At 38.6% G+C, this 23,935-nt stretch overlaps 1 protein-coding gene across 1 annotated transcript in view; it reads right to left on the reverse strand.

Annotated features, from left to right (window-relative positions):
* LRCH1 (leucine rich repeats and calponin homology domain containing 1) overlaps positions 1–23,935 on the reverse strand; it is a 251,066-nt gene that overhangs the window by 109,137 nt on the left and 117,994 nt on the right. The window contains exon 2 of the mRNA XM_036747909.1: positions 22,207–22,351. Coding sequence (XP_036603804.1) covers positions 22,207–22,351 — 145 coding nt within the window. The remainder of the gene's footprint in view (positions 1–22,206; positions 22,352–23,935) is intronic.

Raw genomic sequence — 23,935 nt, forward strand, 5'->3', positions numbered from 1 at the left:
TAAAGTCAGTGACAACTTGACCCTTCTCAATCATTTAGTCAATTTATTTCCTCTCCTACTTCCATTAGGTCAAAGTGACAAAATGGACCACACTTTACCCCATGCAAAACATGTTTTTTTAAAAACTTCCTCTAAATTATTTCTGAACTTATTATTACATTCCCTTTTTCTCATTAAAAGCTAGAGCAAAATAACTGCTACCAGAGGATGCTCTCAAGCCAAACAGGAGCTGACTATGCAATAGTAGCAATAAAATATATCTGACACTCCTCCCAGCAAAACCCTTGAGAACCGTATTTGCATAGCTGAAACAGTTACTAATTAAGAGGCTAACCATTAAATCAGCTTTTGAGAAGTCTAAGCTACAGTCAACCACTCTTTCATACTGATGTACAGATTAAACACTGGCTGATTATTCAGGAAAGGAGTTATTTGCATTGGGGATTAAGCTCCTAGTTTTGGGCCCTCTCTTCTAGCCAGATGACTGACTGCCTACCACGGTTTCGAGTTCTTTTATTTTTTAATCTTATTTTTAAAAATTTTATTAAAGCTTTTGCCTTTCATATTCATTTTCCAGATATATACTGCCACAACATCTCCCTTCACCTCCCCCCAAAAAAACCACCCTTGTAAAAAAGAAAATTGTTTCAGCAAAACCAACAAGCAACCACACATGGTGGCATATGCAACATTCTGCAGTTACAGCACTAGTCTCCTTCTCCCCGCCCCGCCACTTAGCTCCCTCCCCCCATAACGAAGTGTGTAGCATGATTTGTTCCATAGGAACCAAACTGGTCACTACAAGGAATGAATTTAAAAAAATTATTAAAGCACTTGACAAACATTGTGCTAAATGAAGAGGATTCAAATAGAAAAGTGAGACAGTTAATACTTTAGGAAACTTCACCCTTTAACTGAGAGAGAAGACATTTGGGAGGATTCAAAAGCAGGGTAGGCGAAAAGGCCCAATGGCCCATTGGATGTACCAGTAGAGGAGAAGGAAGTCCAAAGGGTCTTTGCTTGTTAAGGTAAATGGCAATACCTGGGGATATGGAGGACAAAACAGCAGAGCAAATGGTAAGGCCTGGTGGTCCCCAGGACTCAGGGACAAGGCAAGTAGTAAGGTCTGGTGGTCCACTATCTAACCGTAACAATTAGAGCCTCTATTTGTTTGACCTTAGGTGCATCCCTTAACTTCTCTGGGCTTCACATTTTCTTATCTATAAAATGGGGAGGCTGGGCTAGATGGCCGCCTTGTCCCTTCGAACTCTAAATCTATGGATTCCTACAATAATACTGCCCTTCAACTGCAGCAATGATGCAGGTTCAACTTTGTATTGAGATCCTTGACATGGAAAATCTCTTTTTGATTTCTATTACTTTTTATCCAACGCTAGAATTCACATGTATCCAGCATCAATTAGTGGTCGTCCCACATCACAATACCATAAATTATCACACTTCCATCTATAGTTTTACAATGTCTTATCAGCACTCACATTATACACACATTCAATTGAAATATTCTGAATTTTTTGGTCTCTATCCTCCTCAGTCTACCATTCAAACCATTATCCTCTTTCCAAACTATGTAGTTTTCCAAGACAGAAAGTTCCAAACAGAATTAGCTGAGATTCTCGCCAGTGAGGTTTTAGGTACTATATGGCTGCACCTCGACACAATAACTCCACTTCTTGACACTGTTAAGGACTGGAACAAAACATCCAATTCTTGTTTCCTTCTGTGAAAGAAGTATTAAATCTCAAATCCCTTGGTCTTTGATTCTTCTCTCCAAACATTTAGTTCCCACTATATTGCTTGGTGTTTGAAACGGGGGAGTCAAGAAAAGGGTGAATGTCTATATATGATCCACCAGCAGTTTACCATCTACCTAAGAAGATAAATATGCTGCATGGACACAGTTTATAGTGTATGATGAGGTAACAACACAAGGTATAATATGATAAATTATCAAAAAGAGTGGCACAGAAAGCAGACACCAAAGGTGAAGGTAGAGATCACTATAGGATCTAGAAATCAATAAAATACCCTAGATCCTAGGTTCCAGACCTGATACATCATCAATCGATCATCAAATATTTATTATTGTGTGCTAGGCACTGTAGTAAATTTTGGGAATACAAATAAAGTCAAAAAATGGTCATAATTATCTTTTAATCCTAACCCCACATTTTATAGAAGAGGAAACTGATACCCAGAAAGGTAAACCATGATGCCCATGGTCACAGATACAGCAAACAGAAGAGCCGGCATTTGAATTTAGGTCTTTGGACTCCACTTTCAGTATTGATTTAACTATACCATTCATTAAGGGAGATGAGCTGGATCTTGAAAAATAAGTGGGACTTGGAGATATGGAAAGACATTCTGCAGACAAAGAACAAGCTTGTACTCAACAATAAGCATGGCAGATTTGAGGCATAATGAGAAGACTAGCATGACTACATAGGAAAGTTTATATTAGGGAACAGTAAAGGCAAGGTTAGGTAGGTAGAGTGGGACCAGATCATGGATGGCCTTGAATAGGATGATAATGAGTTAACCTACAAACCACATAACAGCAACTTACCACAGAAGTGGCTACAAGGACAGTGTGAGAGATGATTTTCAATGCCACAAAAGTCAGTTGCTCCCAATACAGCTATGCAGAATCACAAAGGATGTACGTGTGTGTGTGATTCCCTCTCTCTGCATACTCCTTTTGTCATCTTCTTAGGCACCGATAGTGCTTTCTAACTGTCCAAATATCCTGTTGCAGTATCCTGCCTACCTTGGTACCCTCCCCCTGCTCTTAGTTACCTGTTTTCTCTCTATGCTCTCACTTTTGGTGATTGTTTGTACCAGCTGTCAGAGGAGTTCAAATTATTACCTCAATTTAGGTTTGACTACAATCTCTAAATGCTATTGAACTCCAGATGCTTCATTAGCTCCCCTCTTCTCTAACCCTATATCGCAAATCACATCTCTTATGTTTCCCTCCTACTCTTTCCTCTTTTGCTCTGTTTTGGGGAAACATTATAAATACCAACTTTTCCACTTGTGTTTTTGAATCTGTCCTCTACTGTCACCTCTGGAGGTTTATCCATTCCATTATCCAACCTCTGTCACTAATTGTCAATATATCCTTATCCATTTGCTCCCTTCTTTGATCAATCATTAGCACTGCGCTAAGCACTGGGGATACAAAAGAGGCAAAAGACAGTCCCTGCCCTCAAGAAGCTCATAATCTAATGAGGGAGACAACAAATATGTACAAACAAGCTATATATAAGAATGGGAAATAATTAAAAGAGAGAAGGCACTATATTGAATAGCTTACTGTCTCAGGGAAGTGGGAGGGATAGAATTTGGAATTCAAAACTTTTTTTTTTAAAGGTTAAAAATTGTTTTAACATAATTGGAGGAAAATAAAATGTTATTTAAAAAAGAGGGAAGACACTAGAATTAAGAAGTCTTGAGAAAGGCTTATTGTAGAAGATGAGATTTTTGTTGGAATTTAAATTCTTGGAGTTGACAAATGGAGTGTCTTGTTAGGGGAACAACAAGGAGGACAATGTCACTGGACTGAAGAATACATGGAGAGGAGGAAGGTATAAGCATACTGGAAAGGTAGGAGGGTATTAGGTAATGAAGGGCTTTGAATGACAAACAGAGGGTTTTATATTTGGTCATGGAGGTGATAAAGAGCCCGTGGAGTTTACTGAGTAGGGGGGTGACATGGCTGGACCTTTGGTTTAAGAAAATCTCTTTGGTGGCTGAATGGAGGATGGATTAACATGGCAAGAGACTCGAGGCAGGCAGAGCCACCAGCAGGCTATCGGAGTAGTCCAGGCAAGAGGTGATGAAGGCCTGCAATAGGATGATGCCAGTGTCAGAGGAGAGAAGGGGGAGTATTTGAGAAATGTTGCGAAAGTGAGAGACAGGCCCTTAGCAGAAGACTGGATACTGAGGGTGAGAGATAGTGAAGAGTCAAGTATGACACCTAGGTTACAAGCCTGAAGGACTTGGAGAATGTTGTTGCTCTCTACAGTAGAAGGGAGAGTAGGTAGAAGGGAAGATTGGGGTGGGAAATTAATGAATTCTGTCTTGGACATGCTGAGTTTAAAATGTCTACTGGGCATTCAGGTTGAGAAGTCTGAAAGGCAGTTGCAGATGTAAGACTGGAGGTCAGTAGAGAGGCAGGATAGATAAAATAAAAAATCATAGATATAGACAGTAATTAAATCCATGGAAGCTAGAGAGAGAAAAGGGACCAGGACAGAACCCTGTGGGACACTTGTAGTTAGAAGGTGTGATTTGGATGAAGATCCAGCAAAGGACACTGAGAAGGAGTGGTAAGATAGGCAGGAAGAGAACCAGGTGTCCTGAAAATCCAGAGAAGAGAGTATCAAGTAGGAGAGGGGCATCGACAGTATCAAAGGCTGCAGAAAAGTTGAGGGCAATGAAGGCTGAGAAAGGCCTACTGGATTTGGCAACTAAAAGATCACTGATAACTTTAGAGAAGGCAGTTTTGGTGGAACGATAAAGTCAGAAGTTGGATTGTAAGGAGTCAGGAAAAGAGTGAGAGGAGACAAAATGGAGGTACCTATTGTAGACCACCTTTTCAAGGAGTTTAACTACAAATGGCAAAAGAGGTATATGAAAATAGTTACAAAGATGGAAGGATTAAGACTTTTTTGAGGATGGAGGACAGAAGGGCGTGTTTTCAGGCAGTAGGGAATTAACCAGGGGACAGGAAATCTGTTGGAGGAGATGAGATGAGATGGAATGGGATTGCTTGAGCAGGGCTAGCCTTGGTAAAGAGTAAGGCTACTATCCTCACATGAGAAGGGGTAAAGGAAGAGATAGTGGCAGAATGCATCTGAGTGATAGGAGATGAGGTACAGGGCAGAAGAGGGAGCTCATGGCAAATGGCCTCAATCTTCTGTAAAATACGAGGCAAGTTTCTCACTTTAGGAGGTGGGGTAGCCATGGGAGGTTTGTGGACACCTTCCTGATCCTCCACAGAAACCCGTACTTGATGCTACCATCCCCCTAAACTAACACCTTATTTCTTTCCTTCCTTCATAGCCAACCTCCGAAAAATGAAAGCAATCTATATACTGTTTACCTTCACTTTTTTGAATCTTAAATATCTCAACCCTTCTGACCTCATCACTTAAGTAAAAAAAGCTCTCTCTAAGGTTACTAATGAATTTCTTAATTGGCAAAAACTAATAACCTTTTCAGTTCTTAGCCTCCCTGTAACATTTGGCACCGTGGACCACTCTTTCTTCCTAGACACTCTCTTCTCTCGGTTTCCATTCATTCTTGGTTTTCCTCCTACCATTGTGGCCCTTCCTTCTCAAACTCTTTTGCTTGGTTATCATCCTTATTTCCTCTGGAATCATATGACTTCAATTCAAATCCTCCTTCTATAACCTGGCGACAGTGGGCAAATCACTTAATCTTTGTTTGTTTCCTCAACTATCAAATGAGAGGGTTGAATAACATGGCTCTTGAGGTTCCTTCCACCTCTAGATCTATGATCTTAAGATCTCCTAGTATAGGTATATCCCAGGTCTTTAACCTGGGCCCTATTTTCTGGGTTCAAGCATCCCTTCTATGCAGATGACAGCTATATCCATTTGTCCAGTCTCAGTCTATCTCTTGAACTCCAGTCCTACATGACCAACTGCTTATTTGACATTTCCAACTGGATATCCAATTGTATCAAATTCAATATGTCCAAGACAGAACATATTATATTCCCCCATCCTCTACTTTCCCAAATTTCTCTTCTTCTGTTGAGTATACTACCATCCTTCTAATTGCTCAGATTCACAATCAATCAAAAAAGAATTTATTATGTACTACTTGAGAAACACAGTGCTATGTTTGAGACACAAAAGAAGATAATCTCAGAGTTATCTCTGTGCCTCTCCCAAAGTCTAATTATGGAATTCACTCTCTTTTCACCTCCACCTCCATCTCATCCATTGCTTCTTTCAAAACTCAGTTCAAATGCCACAGTCTATAGGAAGACTATCCTGATTCCCCTTGGTGCTAACGACTTGGACAGAGTGTTAGACTTTGCCTCAGCAAGACGCGAGTTTGAATACTTGTCACAGACTTACTAGATGCGTGACCCTGGGCAAGCCACTTCCTTGGTTTTCATATCTGTAAGATGGAAATAAAAATAGCAGCTACCTCACTGGGTTGTTGTATGATTCATCTGAGATGATACACACAAGCACTTTGCAAACCTTAAAGGACCATATAACTAGCATCAATTAGCACTCTCCTCACAGAAAGTAACCCTATCTATTTTGTATTTCATTTTTTACATACAAATTGTTTCCCCCAAATAAAATGAAGGTTCATTAAAGGCGGGAAATCGTTCACTTCTGTTTCCTGTATCCCAAGCACTGAGAGAGTGCCTAACACATAGTAGTCACTTAGGAAATGCTTGCTAAATTGAATCAAATGAAACTAATGTTTTTGAAGATGAATTTGGCAAGAGTAGGTAAAAGAGGCTAGTTCTGAAGTGATCAGGTTCAATATTGGGGAGAGAAGAGAAACAGACCATGAATGGATATGAGATATTTTAAAGGGAACAGTTTATTAACTTCATAACTGACCAGATAAAGAGGATGAAGTGGAAGGCAGAATCCAAGAAGACTGAGATTTTAATGCTGAATAAGCGAAGAAATGGTAGTGACAGATACAGGGAAGTTGGGAGAAGGATATTATTTGGGGAGGGAAAATTGTTTTGAGTATGTTAAATTTTGAATAGAGTCAATTTGAAAGTCTTAACTGCCACTAATTTGCTGAGGAAACCTGGATAAGTCACCATCTCAAAATCTTAGTTTTCTAAATTCTAAAATGAGAAAAATAATGTTTGTCCAACTTGCCATAAAGGATTGTTATACTACTATTCAGTTCAATAAACCTAAATATCTATTATGTGTCAGACATTGTGTAAAGTACTAGGGACACAAATAAGAAAAAGAAAGACGGTTCCTGTCCTCAAGGAGCTTACAATTGGATGGGGGAAAACAACACACAGAAAGAAGCAGAAAAGCCAGAAGGGTGTGATGTTCTGTGTAGTTGAAACCAAATAGAACTACTGGTGGAGAAGTTCTGAGCCTTCTCTAAAAGAAGGCTTAGGGAGGGCTTTATTACTCCAACCTCCAGCCCTCCAATCAGGAGGGAGAGGCAACTGAGGGAGCTATTGTTGTTCATTCTTGAAGAGGACCAATAACATCAGAAAGATGATGTCTTGACTTGCAAGTAAATTGGATTTAAGTGAGGCAAGGCTCTGCAAAATCACTAGCCTCACTTTCTCCTCTGGAGCCATCTGGGTCCAGTGGCAAGATAAAGATCAGGACGACTGGAGATGGTCCCAGATGCAATGGGAGACCTTGGCCTTTTTAAGCTAAGATCCTCCCCAGGTCTCAGTTTGACTGAGGCAACTCCCTTTCAATGATTAAGGCTAGGTAAGAAATGAGGCAAAAAAATGGCGTTTTTTAACCTAGTCAAAAAAAAATATCAACCAGGGAGAGGAAGCCTCTCAGGGCTTCTAGACAAAACAGAAACAATTGCCATTTACAATCACTCTGAGCCATCGAAACCCAAACAACGACCAACTGAGGCTTGAGCTGGGACCTACTGTAGGCCAATCAGTGAAAGACAGAGTGATTTGGGTTTAACGCATAGTTAAGTAGCTTCCTTTGAATCCCAATGGGCTTTATCAAAGCCTGGGTTTCCAATGCTGTATTTCAAGAAATCATAAATGAAATACAGAGGGCAAAAGAGTTAATTTTCTTAGTTTTTTAGCTGATAAGGTATTGCGTATAAAAAACTTAGGCAATCTGTATCATGGTAAGATGTCATATAGTCAGCTTATCCTGGCAGAGGCATGATGCTCCATGGATTCCAAATCAAGCAGAGTTGCTTATGGAAAATGGGTCTATGTCTTTTGTTTGTAGTCTCTGAGCACTTTATTTCATTGGGTTATCCCGAGCTGCTTTCTCTTGCTAGGGAATCTGGTGGGTGAAATCAGGGTTGTCTAGCTATGAATAGTTGAATGAATCACTAACGCAGAATAAAGAAATCTAATCTTTCTAAATTATCTCCACTCATTATCTGTCAGTAATCAACCACCAAAATGAGCAGCAGAAACACTGACTACTCCCATGAAATCAAGGGGGCGGGGGAAGCCAAAATAAATAGTGGCTACAGTACCACATCATCCAGTTCCAAGGAGCAAGTCAAATCTTTTTGGTCACGTGGGGCTCACAAGGTGGAAGAAGAAGAGACAAAAAACATGCTATCAGAATGATCTTGGCCTCCTTGAACAATTGCATCTTTTATCCCCAAACATCTGAGTCCCTTTAATCTTCTCTAGGTCAACTGCAACAAAATATGCATTTATTCTTGTCCTGACACACCCTCCCTGGAGAAAAAGCTGTTTAAATTTTTGATACACAGTGAAATTCTTGGCTGAATTATTTTTATCAAAACTTCCTTTCTATGAGTTCTCAGAGCAAAAACATTCTTTCAGGGGCAGGATGATATTTTTGATATCACATACTGAAATTTTCTAGTCCTTGTCACTACAGTTGAAAATGCAACAGTGAATTAACAATTTCAGCTTAAGAGGCCTAAAGATACTTACATGTTCATTCTTTCCATTGAAAAAAAGCAATACTGAAAAACATCTTAAGACTTGATTGCTTACTGTAATTATTATCAACTGCAAAGACAGGTGCTACATATAAGTCCACATGTTGAGTCCTCATTCAAACATAATGATACCAAATTTGTGTCAAAACTTATAAAGAACTGGACTAACTCTTTCATGCCCTGTTGCCTCCCTTACTGTTCCTGCCCCTCTCCTAACATGGCAATTATACCTACTAGGAAAGGTAGGCAAGCACAAACAAGTAAAACAGTTTCTGAATAAGAACCCAGTTTAAAATGAGGAATCCAAAGACTGATAGGTTCTTACCCAAAAGGTTTCCACCATCTGAAGAATGGTTCTTATGAGTAGTTTCATGATCGCTGTATATAATAAATACAATCCCCACCCCCTACTCCACACAAATATGGTATCAAGAAGATGTTGGGCTTTTATTATGCTTCCAAGTCTGTCTTTCTGTGAATAGGAGTTTGAAGAATTTCACTAATAAGCCTGTGAAGGAGAACATACATATTTACCTTCCACATGTTCCAGGCACTAAGAAATCTTTCAGTTCAAGATTCCACAGTGTGACAATTCTACCCCCATGAAGGCTTTGCCACCAGAGGTGTTTTAAAGGTGAACCATAATCAAAGGGCATAATTTGTAAATTTATTAAGCTTTTATGTTGGCTTATGGGGAAAAAATAGCACAATTCTTTTCATGGATTTTAAACTGGTTTAATGGGTATGGAATGTGATAGGGGACTTTTAATTAAAATTTCATAGCTGACTAGTCTGTACAAGAGACTAATTCACTTTGCTAATTTCAAAAAATCCATACCAGCTAACAAGTCTGCACATGGGCACATATCTATTCTCTGTCTCCTGCTTTATTTTTTCCTCATCTATAATAACCAATTATGCCTAATGCAATGCAGTGTACTTAGTAGGCATACAAGAAATAATCGATTATGGTAAAATGATTTTACAGTGACTCAGCAAGTCACCTGGTTTGAAAATTCAATGATTTTATGAAGATAACACAAAAAGAGGTATTTGAGTTTGGTCTCATTCATTCTTTCCACAAACATTTACTAAGACCTTACTATGTGCAGAGCACTTTGGTGGGAGGGAGAGGATTACAATTACATAGCAAATTTCCATAAGATACTTTAGAAGACAGCAGCAGTTGTGTATAGCAGATGGATTGCTGGGCTTGGAGTCATGAAGAATTATGTTTAAATACTGCCCTTGATGCTTGACCCTGGGAAAGTCACTTAACCTTTATGTACCTCAAGTGACTGCAGGATTATCTTCTCAGTCATAAATGGGTTGAGATGTGCATGGGCAATTCTCATAACTTTAAAAGATAGGATAGGGTTAGGTATCTGCCCCCATTTGACAGAACAGTTCAAGTATGCAACACATTCTGGCAATGACCTAGTTCCTAAATCCATAATGCCACCCTTCTATGTCTTCACTGACCTTCTTCATCATGTGCACTACTCTATAGAGTTGGAACATCTACGATCAGGTGATCTGTGCAATGGAAAAAACCCCTACAAGTCTCACCAAATATAGGCTGTGCTAAATGGAATGGAATCTGATAAGAAATATCCAGCTATTTATTCATTGACTCAACAGCCTGCTCAATTACCATATCCAGGAAGCACATTTCTTGATAATAATTTACCAGTGAGTACTGTGAAACCTCACCAGGAGACCACCAACTACAGATGCCTCTAAGCATAATGGAAAATGGCTGGTTAGTACACATCACCCTTAAGCTTTAAGGAACTCGCAGAAGAAGAAGAGGAGGGGCCAGGTGCTTTGCTGTGAAATTACTGTAAAATACCTAATATGTTTTCTCGTTCCTATAGCAACATGACTCTAGCAGCATATATTTACTCAGTGCATGCCATTTTATAAAACATTGCCTTCACATTCACCCACTTCATTTGTAAATAATCTTATTTTTATTCTGACTTAAGTACTACCTCCTCAAAATGAACATTTGCATATACATATCTGAATACAAGAAGAGGACTAGAAATTAAACCAGGAGTGTCTACTTTATAACTTTTGTTTTAAAATACTTTAAAAAGCATAAATTCAGTATATTATTTTTAAAATTGTCAAGCTTCTCTGTGCTTCCTTCTGAACTTCCTTATATTTTCTTTTTGTGCATTTTCTTTTTTATTTTTTGAGAGGCTAGGTCTCCCTATTTCACCAGGCTGGAAGTACAGGAGCTACTCAAGTCTGTAATCCTCTACAAACTGATTAAGGGGCTCTGGATTGCTCCCTTTCTGACCTAGGCAAGTGGTTCTCCCCTTAGGAAACCTGGTGGCTCCATGTTCTGGGGCTCGCCACATTGGTACTGAATCACGTGTGGACACCTGATTGGCATATAGCCCATGAAAACTGAGAACTCAAGAGTTCAAGCATTCTTCCAGCCTCAGCTTCCCCAGTAGCTGGCATCATCAGTGTGCACCACTCTTCTCTGCATTTAAAAATAATGTTTTAATGGTCCTGTTCTGGCATCTCTATTGCTAACCCCCCTCTTCTCTAACCTCCAATGGAAAAATAATACAACAACCTTTGAAACAAACCAGAATAGGTAAACAAAACAAATCCATGCAGTAGCCATGTTCAAAAATGCGTTTCCCCACTACACGTACAGTCTATCACATCTCTATCAGGAGGTGGCTCATTATAGATACTCTGGGGATGTGGCTCCCATTGATTTTATCAGAGTTCCTAAGCCTTTCAAAGTTGTTTTTCCTTCACATGTTGTTACATAAACTTTTCTCCTAAATACGCTGTTTTCGTTCTTTTTCAGTTCTTACTTCCCTGGATTTTCTGCAATCATCTCTTTCATAATTTCTTACAGCACGATATTACATCCATATGCCACAGTTTGTTCACCCTCTCCAGAAACGGTGGGCAGCCCCAGAGTCTCTATTTATTTTCTTTTATTCTTCCCCTTGAAGATCAAGATGTTTGTTTTGCTTGCAAATGTTCCTTCCCCAGACACCCTCACCCATTTCAAAATGGCTTTTCTGAAGGATTCTGATTTTTAACTCTGAATAAGATCAGACCTTCCACAATGGATAGAGAATAACCACCTGCTTGTACTGGTGTTTTTACCCACTTGGATAAGAAATAAAACAACCACTGAGTCTTTCATAGGATCATAGATTTAAAACTGATGAGGAAACAAAAGACCCATAAAAGTTAAGTCACTTGATCAAAGTCATTCAGATAAAAAATGAGTCTTTGGAGAACCAGAATAGAAGCAATGTTTTGAAAGTAAAGAGTTCCTCAGAAAGATCATTTTCAGAAGAGGATGCACTTCTATGGTCTGAAAAGAGCCAATGGAAAATAACTTTTAGTAATGGTCTTAAAATGAAGGCTGGCTTTCTTAAAAAAAAAGTCAGTGACTTCTGAGGAGATCCTAAAACCAGTGTGCCTCTCCCAGGCCCACAGGTAGAGGTCTGTTATTTCTAGGAGGTGATATGAATATCTTTTCCCAGGCCAATCCCCAAAAGAATGCAGGGATACAGGTTATACCACCAGAAGGAAACTGCATTACTTCAGCAGCCAAGAAGGATGACAGACTGCACAGCAAACAGCCAAAGGAAAGATTCCTTTTAGAGTATAATAAGAATGTTATCCAAGAAGCTTCTCTTCCCTTTAAAGGGAATTTCTGAGAATTCATTCCTATGCTCTTCAGGTGACTAGAGATTCTAATAAACACACTAGGGCTCAATTCAGAGCATCTTTACTCTAGGGTTTTGCTGAGAGAATGAGGATCCTTACTGTCAATAGTTTTATAACCCTTTTGATTTGTTTGAAAACCTACAGAATCCTAGAACCCTGCAAGATGAAGCAAAATATCCACTACCAGATTCAAAGACTTCTAAAATGTCTAAGCATATTTCTCTTGTCTGCATGTGTACTTTACTCCCTATTCTTCTGTCATGACTTCCTCAGACTTTGCCAACTGCCTTGCTGCCCTGAAGAAACTTCCATGCTAGGACCCCAATCTCCTGATTGGTATCTGCTTTTCCTGGACCACTACTTCAGTCAGAAAAGCCCTGGCCAACAATGCTTCACTTCTCTCCCTATTCTCTAGACATCTCCTCTCAAACTACCTGGCTGTTGGGTGCATATCCTTCCCAGCCCCTCAAATTCTGGAACCATGATCAAATCAACACTGTCCATAGATAGGGTATGTCAATCTACTCCCCTATGGCCCCAATCATCATCCCTGTAACTTTCTGGACCAAAGTGCTTCACATCCCCAGTCACTGACTCCTTTTTAGTTGAGGGGTAATCTTCAACTCCTTAATTTTCCTCATCTCATAGACCTAATCTGTTGCCAAATCATGTGATCTTCTTTTCTATACAGTATCTCTTGTATATATTCCCTTCCCTCCACTCACGCAACCACCATCTTAGTTTGGGCCCTCATCATTTCTTGCCTAGAGTACTGTGCCTTCTAAATGGATTCTCTGCCTCAAATATCCCCCCACTCCAACCCATTTTCCATATTACCACCAAAGCATTTTTCCTAACGCATGGTTCTAAGCCAACCTCTCTACTAAATTTCATGTTTCCTTATTACCTCTAGGATTAAATATAATGTCCTCTTGCCCTGAAAGCTACTTACAACCTGGTCCCTTCTTGCTTCTCCAGGATTCTTACACATTACTCTCGTGTATATACTCTACATTCCAAAAGTAATGGCTTAGTTTATGTTCCTCACAGAAAAACCCTCTTTTGCCTATCCTGATGCCTGGCAAAGTGCACTTCATGTCTGGAGTGCTCCTCATCCCTACTTTCATTTAAGACTTACTTCAAGTACAGTAGGTCTTTTTGGTCCTCCCAGCTGCTAGTGCCTTCCTCTCTAAGGTTACCTTCTATTTATTCTGTGTGCGCCTTGTATGTGCTGATTTATTCAGACTGATATTATATATATAGATATATATATACATACACATATATACACACACATATATATACACATACATATGCACACGTGTATTTATATGTATATATTTTTACCTCTCATTAGAATGAAAGCTTTTGGAGGTCAGGAACTGTTTATCTTTTCTCTGTATCTCCAAGAACCTGTAGTACTCAGCACACAGTAAGTACTTAATAAAATATTTGTCGATCAATTAGTACAGTAGGTGCTTACCCATTATATTTTGTCACTGAATTTGATTTTTGGAAGGTGCATTTCACAAAGGCAGATACTGTAATTTTCAAAGAGGAGAGAGAAGGAGTAATGTTTCTTTTATTTTTCCTGTTAAGAATAATCTTTAGACAAGAAAGAGATATTCATGCTAAGAAAGTCCTGGAGAAGACAGTAATTAAAATGTTTATAGATCATTTTACACTTTATGAAGTATGAATCCTCACAACAACTCTTTCATGTTAGGAGTATTATTATTATTATCTGTTTTACAAATTAAGAAACTGAAACTTAGGGAAATTAAATGACTTGTCCATGGTCATCCAAGTAGCAAATAGCAGAATCAGGACTTAAACCCAAGTAAGTTTTCTGATTACAAGCCCTGTGTTTGTTCTACTCCACTACATGAATAATAATAATGATAACTGGCATTATTATAACAACAGTAAATACCATTCAATAAATACCATTCATATAATAGCTCTTTACGCCTTGTAAAATGCTTTACTATCTCATTTGATCCTCACAACCACCCTTGGAGGTAGAGGGGCTACATCACAGATAAAGAAACTGACATGGACAGAGGGTTAGGGACTTGTCCATCATCACACGGCTAGCTAATAAGTGCTTGACATTGCAGCTGAACTCAGGTCTTCTAGATTTCAGGTCAGAATTCAATCCAGTGTATACGTTAACTGAATTTAAGTTTCTTGGTCCAGATCAAGTATAAGTACTGAAAGAACCAGCAGATGAGATAGTTGTAATGTCACTGGGTTTGAGTCTACTGGAATGGAATCCAAGACTAGAAAGGGAGATATACGTAAGACTAGAAATAGTCTCATAGTCACCAAATTTTCAAAATGAAGAAGAAAGGAAATTACTCCAGAAACAAAAGATCAGTGATCTTCAAAGTGTCTGCATATAGTAAACACTTAATAAATGTTTGTCCATGTTGATTTGTTGACTAGAATAATTATTAAATGAATGGTCTTCCAACCTCAATTTCTATGTTGCTGTTGTTTTCACTACATGAAACCTGGAATTCAGTAAGGCGTTTAACAAAGTCTCCCATTTTATCCTCATGGAAAAGACAGAAAAATGTAGACTAGATGAGCACATACTTGAGAGGATTATTAACTTGCTGAAAAACTTGCTCTTAGGAGAGTGCTGCTGATTAATGGAAGAATTTAAAGCTTGAGGACAGTATTTGGTGGCCTGACTCAGACCCTTTGTGAGGTTGGGTTTTCCACCCCCATGATTTGGATGAATCTGGAAAGACTGCTGATGGTGTGGGGTGACAAAATCAGAATCCAAAGAGAGGTATTCAAGCAAAGGCTTAGCTGAACATTTGTTAGTGGTATCAGGAACAGGGCTCGCCTAGACAACATACGGAGTCCCTTACAACTTAAAGTTCTAAGATTTCTAAAGAGTATCACCAAATTGCCTCATTAAAGCTTTTAAAACAGATGTTAAATTTTAAGACACTTTTGAGTGTTATTCACAAGCCCAAGGTGTTTGTTCCTATTTGGTGGTAACAGATGATCATTTTTATTATTCTTGGCCACATTTCTTGGAATAAGACCCTTTCTAACAGCAGAGAGACATATCACACATTTACTAAACCAACATAACCTTTGAGTGTGAATGTGGCTGGAGGTAATTAAAAATCCTGGATTCTCTAAGTGTATATACTATATAAACTTCAACTAAAGAATACTTTCTATATGTCTAATATTTCTATCATCTTAGAAAATATGAAACTTTAAAATGTTAGACAGTTTGTCCCAGTATAGATCTTCTCATGCTGATTAAACATCTCTCTATTTTCAAACTTAATTATTTCTAAGCAAGGATCCATTTTATTGGCATAAAGTCATCTGGCATTTAAAGTCACTATCCATCTCTCAGGGAACATGCCACAAATAACAATCTAGTTAAGCTACTAATTTATAACTATTATCAGCAAATATTTATTGAGTATATACTATGTACAGGGCATTTGGGGCATTCCTAGAGTAGAGGTTCTTTACCTTTTTTTGTGTCATGGATCCTTCTGGCTGTCTGGTGAAGCCTAAAGACAGACCCCCTTCTCAGAATACTGTTTTTAAATATATATATATACATATATATAATAAAATTAAATAATATAGAATATGATAAAATTATATCTTAATTTCAATACAATTGATTACAAATAATTATATTGAAATTAAGATATACATTTTCCCCATCCATGTCCATGGACCTAAGATGAAAACTCCTACCAAAGACTATATAGATCAACTTAGTATTTGTCCAATGGGTTGAATCCAACTAAGATTGGCATCTCTCCTCTCAAGGTACATACAATTTAAGGTCCATAAAAGTAGAGACTGTTTCATTTTTGTCCTTAAATCCCCACAGTATGGAATGATAACTGTTGAATGTAAAAGAAAGCACACAATTGTTAGTTTTAAGCATATGCTTAGTTAGATGATAAACAAAATTCTGGAAATACTCCAAAAGATTATTATCAATTCAAGTTCCAATAGTATAAAATCTATGATCATTCTAAAAGGTGCCAAGCTGAGGTTTGCCTGTGGGGGAGGGGAGAAGTTTAGTGCAAAGTAAATTAATAGTGTAAACAAGATCAGAAGAGAAATTCTTAAGTATTTAAGAGAACAAATTGGTTTTAAGCATTAGCTTATAAACATCTATGTTAGCAAGTTATTCTCATCAATTCTTAAATAAATCACATCCCAAAGAATCTCTAGTTTACACAGTTTGTAGTTAGATTAGTATACACTTACATAATGCTCAGAAGATTAGATACTTGAAAGGATTCTATGAAGGAGGATCAGAGGATCACAGCTTTAAAGCTGAAAGAGTACATAAGGTCACTGAGTTTCACTCCCTAATTTTATAGATGAGAAAACTGAAGCTAAGAGAGAACTTGTCAAAGGCTTACATGATGAGTTTTATCATTAGCTCCGTTTCATAGATGGGAAACTGAAGCCTGAAGAGGTCACATGACCTCCCCGCAGTCAGTCAGCCAAAAAAAAAAAAAAGAATTGTAGCTAAGACATGAACCCAGGGCTTCTGCCTCCAAAATCCAAGGCTCTTTCCATTATCTCAAATTACCCTCAAAAATAAAAGTAACAAAAAATCAAAGTAGGAAAGAGGAAAAGAAAGGAGATAGGTTTTTCTCCCAACCCTAAAATTCCTTCTCTCATTTGAGTTACTGTGTGTTTGAAAATAATAAAAACAATATTTCTCTAATACTCTTTCATGTAAATGGATCTATCCCCCAACTGTCAATCTGAATTGGTGAGGTTTTAATGTATGCATACATAGAGCAAACACTGTTGCCTGGATTACAGGAATTATGTCTGAACTATGGCCTTGTAGATAATAAGACTTTCAGGAATTTGTGAGGGTCTCGATTTGTGATATCTCTTGCTTCTAGACAGAAGATAAGAAGTTTCTCTCTATATTCCCTAAGACATAGGTTCTGAAAACAACAGGAAAGAATGAATATTTTGTCATTCCTAAGATTGTTGGACAGTTTTGTTTTTTATTTACATAGGTAGAAGTGAGAGTAAAATGAATGGATTATAATATTTTATCACAGTTTATTCAAAGAGGAAAGAATAACACGATTATCATATCATATTGAACTATTATTGGTTGCTAGGGCCTATGACATGACAAATCATGTAAAATCCTTTACTAGTGAATATTATCATACATAGTAGAAACAATTACAATGTAATTACTTACAATGGACATTTTCTCACATTGTTACACTTATTACAAATAGATATGACTTTTCCTGAATCATTTCACAAGCTAAAAGCAAATATTTTATCCAGAAACATTTCCCACTTATGCTGTTCTATCATTCCAAACAAGTGAAACCACCACCACCACCACCACCACCTCGACTACCATCTCCCCTCAGACCCCGATAATGATAGTCCAGCACAACAAACCCAAGAGCCTTGGGAACGGCAGTGTACCATCCCCCTAACTCCTGGACCTGTTTCCAGCCTAGCCTCGACAGCCAATGAGGGAAGAGGTTGTTGTGGAGATAAGGCTCACTTTGTTCAACACCACCAGCAACAACTACTGACCAACTGCCACAAAAGGTAGATAAACAGTAAGAGCTCTGGGAGTGGCAACACTCCCCAGACTATCATCCTGCTTGCAGACCAGCCCTCAGAGTCATTACACGGGGAAGAAACTTATGGAGAAGGGACCAGCCATCTTCACCAACTGCTACTCACATGGCAGGCAGTCAAGCCAGCATAGCTGAAGCAGCAAATTAATTAAAGTCAACAAATATTTTTAATGCCTGCTTTGTGCCAGGCTCTGTGCTAAGCCCTAAGGACAAAATAAATAAATTAATAAGAGGCAAAAGAAAGGGTCCACCCTCAAGGAACACACAATCTAATGGGAGATACAACATAGAAATAACTCTGTATAAACAAGGAATATACAGGATAGACCGTTAAATTTTCAATAGAGGGAAGACATCAGAATTAAAAGGGATCAGCAAAGACTATTTTTTTGCAGAACGTAGGATTTTAGCTGCGACTTGTAGGAAGCCAGGGAAGCAAGGCAATGGAAATGAAAATCATTCCATGCATAGGGGATGGACAAAGAAAATGCCTGGAGTTGGGAGACGGAATGTCTTTTTTGAGGAACTGCAAGAAGGCCAGGGTCACTGGATAGCAAAGCACATGGGGGAAGGGCAAGGTGTAAGAAGAGTAGAAAGATGGTAGAATGCTTACAAATGCCAAAAGGAGAATTTTAAATTTGATGCAGGCAGTCATAGAGAACCACTGGAGTTTATTGGGTAGGGAGTAACATAGAACAGTGCTTTTTCCAAGAACCCTGAAGGAGAAACAGGAGGCAGCACATGACAGACAAAACAAACTGCCACAACCACCTTGATCAGTATCTTCCCCTCAGATAGTGATGGAGAAAGTCCAGTACCCTGAACAAAAGAGCCTGGGGAATAGCAATGCTTCCAGCATAGTGGCCTCAACAACCATCCTCAGAAGCAGCCCTTGTGGAGATGCAGCCTGACAATTGCTCCTACAGGTGTTAGATCCACTGCTACTTGAGACCCAGAAAAGAAAGTTCGTGTCACCAGTGTCCTTGGTACTGTCAAAGTGTCTGACATCAGAAACTGATAGGATTTTATCAGTGGAGATGATAGTAAAAAAGCACCACTATCATTTGTTTGGCCCCTGCATCCCAAGGGCCATAGGACTTTTCCATCTCACTTGTGACTGAAACACCCAGATATGTTGTCTCCCTATTAGATGATTAGATGAGCTCCTTGAGAGCAAGGGTTGTCTTACTTTTCTATTTGTATCCCCTATCTTTAACATAGTGCTTTGCTCATAATAACTGCTAAATGAATTCAGAATTTCAAAGCCTGGGTTACTGAGGCATATTTTAATTAAATCCAATGTCTAAGTAAAGTGAAATGCCTTGGCATTTGAATGTGATACAATGTTACAATTTTCCTGATCATTTAGTTTGAAAGAATATTTAATATTAAATCTTTATGCTTACAGCTACATCATATTACTTTTAAATTCCTTAAAAAATTATTCAGTTGTCACAAGAGTCAGAAAAGCTAGATTATGTTCTTGCCTCTATCACTAGCCAGCCATATGACTATGGGCCACTCGCCTAACTCTCTGGCCTTCAGTTGCCTCATCTTTAGAAATTCAGAAAACAGTTTCTCTGCTCAGCTCATGGAGTCGTATGAATCAAATGAGATAATTTATATAAAACCACATTGCAGACTATACAACATTGCATAAGAACAAGTTATTATAACATTTAAATAGCCAATGATCTAGCTACTTGGAAAAACGAGGAATCATCAAACAAGAGATTATCTCTTTTGTAACATGACAAATGAAGGCAGATTAGAATATAGAATACAGAATAAATTTGAGATCAGATAGTAGCTATCTTTCAAAAACATTGTGATACTTTATATACATTATTTCATCGACTTTCACAAATGACTCTCAAAAGCAGACAGGAAGCATTTTTTGATCGATTCAAATTTATATAAACAAATTTTTCCAAAGAGTTTATGATCTGATACAGAGAAATTTAGATGCTTTCACTATATGGGGGGAAAGTAATGAGAGGGACCTCTGATTAGATAAGTTCCCCCTCCAACCACTTGTTAATTGGCAGGATAAAAGGGAGCAGATCACAGGGAGAGGAGGTAAGGGAGCACCCCTTTCAGATTTGAAATAGTTCATGTGCATATAAAAAGATCAGGGAACTCAGCTGAGAACTGGCAAAGACAATGTGCCCTTTTCTCCACTCACTCACTCCCGAAGGTGAACTGGAGGGACTGAGAATTTAAATGTGATAGGTCTGAGCATACTAAGAAAAGAGTTCAGACAGCCAGCTTTAAAGAGCAATTCTAGCTGAGTACAGTAGAGGAAGAGATAAAGAGAGTCAGGTATGGAGGAAGAATTCGAGTCTCCTCCTTTTGCCATGCATTTCTTGGAGAGTGCAAAAAGGGGGGGGGAATTCTCTTTCCTTCTCCCCCATCCCCACTTCCCTCCCCCCAGCAATGAAACTTTTCAGGAGAAACACATGACTGCACCACCACCATGGCTGCACAGCAGAGATGTTAAATAGATGGCCTGCTCCTGAGTGCTGCTGAACCAGATTAAAATGTAATTGAGGAATATTTAAGAAACTAAAAAGATAAAACACAGATGACACGACATTTTAAAACTTTCAATATGTACCCCACAGGAGTATAGTTTAGTGGCCCCATTTCAATTTGAATTTGACACCATTGAGTCAAACAGTCACTGAAAAGAAAGAGCATGGGAGCACTTGGGAGAAAAACTCACAGCTGAGGCTCTAAGGGAACAGAATTGGAGAGGCTTCTCTTGATCCTAGCGTGTATGGGGTTCTTGTTCTTTTCAAAAACGCATGGCAGAATCTGAGGACAGGGAGTCAAACAGTGAAACAATATCTAATAGGGCTACCTGGCAGGGGCCAGGAGAGCTCCCTCTAATGGAGGTGGCAAAACTAAAGCATGTGTTCATAGACATCAGCGGCCCTGAAGTCCTACCAACAATGGAGGCATGAGTTGCTCCTTCTTGAACATGCCTTGGCATGTTTTCCTTATGTGAATGTCTGTCAATTTATGAACTCTTATGTACCCATCTTCTCCACTAAGACGTATATTCAGGAAGAATGTGTCCCAGTTTAATGGGAGGGTCTTAAGCTGCTACTGGTTTTACCAAAAAAAAAAAAAGGTTTTTTTTTTAGTAAATGTCTCGTTTTTGAGACAACTACGTCCTCTGACTTGCTAAAAAGAAAAAAAGCAAACACACTGGTGGGAGCCCATGAGTCAGGGTTTTAGTAGTGCAGACTTATACTACTTGAACCTGGAAGAGTGGTCTCCCAAGGAATCAGGCTGAGTTGGGAGGGGAAGCCTAGATGGGTTCTAAATTGGTGAAGTGTCTGTGTATATAATACGAGGCCAGTAGCAGCCCCAGCCATGCCCGTACTAGATCTACTCAGTCAGATTACTCAGGAATACTGTAGCCCAAAACATGCAATAAATTCTATCTAAGGCTAAATACCAGCATGAGGACAAAGGCCAACAAGGATCATAAGGGAAAGCTTTCAAGAACTTTGAAAGAGCTCAAAAAAAAGCAAAGGAAAAGGTAAAAAGAAAACTTTTTCTCAAGAACTAAATTCTTTGTCTACATCTGGCGGTCTTCTTCCCTGACACTCCACTTTGAAAGTATTAGTATTTCTAATATGCTCACATCAGTGAGTGTAAAGAGTACTGAAAAAAAATTTGCAATTTCCCAAAGAAATCCATTTGCTTTCCTCTTCCAGTTCAATTTTGGGCTCAACTTGGTGTGTGTCCATCCAGGACACACACACACACACACACAGAGAAGACCAAGCTCTCATCCAACTGTATATCAGATCTTTACGTATTTCTGGACAAAGAGGAAAGTGGAGGGAGGAAAATGAGGGACTGTGACAAAATGCATAACCATAGTAATCCCCTCTATAAATACCATAAGCCATCCACCATAAAACCCACAAATACGAAGAATGAAAAGTGTGGATAATATAATATGATTTAAAATAAAAAACAGAAACAAAACCACTCATGGCTATGTTCACGTAAGCGTAAAACAATATTAACAACCTTGACAAATTTAAAAATCAAAATGTGGGAATTCAAAGCATGACTATTACTTTGTTTAAAAAAAATACCAATCTGCTTTTTTTTTTCCCTTAAAAGTGTTCAGTCAACCTACCTCAAATTTAAGTAAGTTAGCATCTGCAAGTTGACGATGGCCTCTGGAATAACTTTGATACAATTGTGATACAGATTGAGTATCTCTAGAGATACAAAATGGCACAATTCCATGGGAACTTCAATCAATCTGTTCTTGGAGAGATCTAAGAGAAAGAGAAAATAAAATTTGTATTGGTGAGTCTGTGACAATAATTGATACAACCTTTCTAAGCATATTTTTCTTATTTGGCATACTCTGCTAGTTAAAGAAAACCAGTTCTTTTAAAAGTGGTAGACAGCATTTTCGTATGTGTGGCAAGCTATATTGCCTACAGCACCTTCAGTAGGAATGAAATGATGCACATTCTGCTAACAATTTGCAAAGCTTTTTGTTCACCCTCCATGCAAATCTGTCAATTGAAAGCAACAGTAATAATATCTGAATGTATATAGTGTTTTAACGTTGTCTCCTCTGAGTCTCATAACAACCCTGGGAGGTTAAAAGCTTATTATCCCTATTTCATACATCAAATATTATTATTCCCATTTGATGTTTAAGGAAACTGAAACCCAAACAGATTAAACGACTGTCCCATGTGAGATTCAAGCCCAAGTCTTCCTCACTTCAAGTCCAGCTCTCTATTTACAATGCTCTCATTCCACCAAGTCAAGTCAAGAAGCATTTAAGTACTGTGCCTGGATAAACAGAAAAAGGCAAAAATAGTTAATTGCCCTCAAGGAGCTTACATTTTAAAAGGGAAGATGGTGTGCAGATAACTAGGTACAGACCAGAAGAGACTAGGAAAAATCTCTTGCAGAAGGCAGTGCTTGAGCTGAGTCTAGAAGGAAGTGAAGGGAGTTAAAACTTGGGGGTGAGGTGGGAGAGCAGGCAGAGGGAGGGGGAGTGGTCACCATAAAGGGCAGGGAAGATGGCGTACCCTGGAGGTAAGAAAGAAACACTGAAGTTTAACAGGGAAAGGAATGGAGTGAAAAGAGGGTGAGATGGTAAGGCCTATGCAATAGAAAAATGCCTTTGAGAGGTGAGTGGGGGGATGGATTGCATCAGGGAACATTTGAGGCAGGAGGCCATTTAGAGGACTATGACAGTAGTCCAAGCAAGAGGTGATAAGGGCCTCAACCAGAGTGGTGGTGGTGTGAGTAGAGACAGATGTGGTAAAGGTCTAAACAAACAAACTTGGCAACAGATTAGATATATAAGAATTGTTTCTAACACTGTTAGGTTCCTACTAAAAATTATTTGGAAATATACATTTTTAACTGCCTTATATGTGAAAAAAGCACTAAATTTCAAGCTAGAATAGCTATTTAAGCCTGGAACCTGAATTTGACTCTTGGCCCTACCACTTCAAGCTTGTGTCACCTTGGGTAAATCACTTCATCTCTTGGGGATTCGTTTTCTACATTAATAAAATGAGGAGGGGAGTTTGGATTAAGGCTCCTTCCAGCTCTAAAAATCCTGTGGTTTACAGGAGAACATCACAGGCAGTAAGAGCAGTACTGTTAGGATGATCAATTGTGACAGACTTAGCTACTCTGATCAAGACAGTGATCCAAGACAATTTCAAATGACCCTTAATGTAAAATGCTATCCCACCTCTAAAAAGAGAACTGATGAACTCTGAATGCAGATTGAAGTATGCTATAAAAAAACTTTAATTTTGTTGTTTTGAGTTTTCTTTTACAATATGGCTAGTATAAAAATATGTCTAGCAAAATAAAATAATTTA

Source organism: Trichosurus vulpecula, chromosome 2, assembly GCF_011100635.1.
Source record: "Trichosurus vulpecula isolate mTriVul1 chromosome 2, mTriVul1.pri, whole genome shotgun sequence".
NCBI classification, from domain to species: Eukaryota; Metazoa; Chordata; class Mammalia; order Diprotodontia; family Phalangeridae; genus Trichosurus; species Trichosurus vulpecula.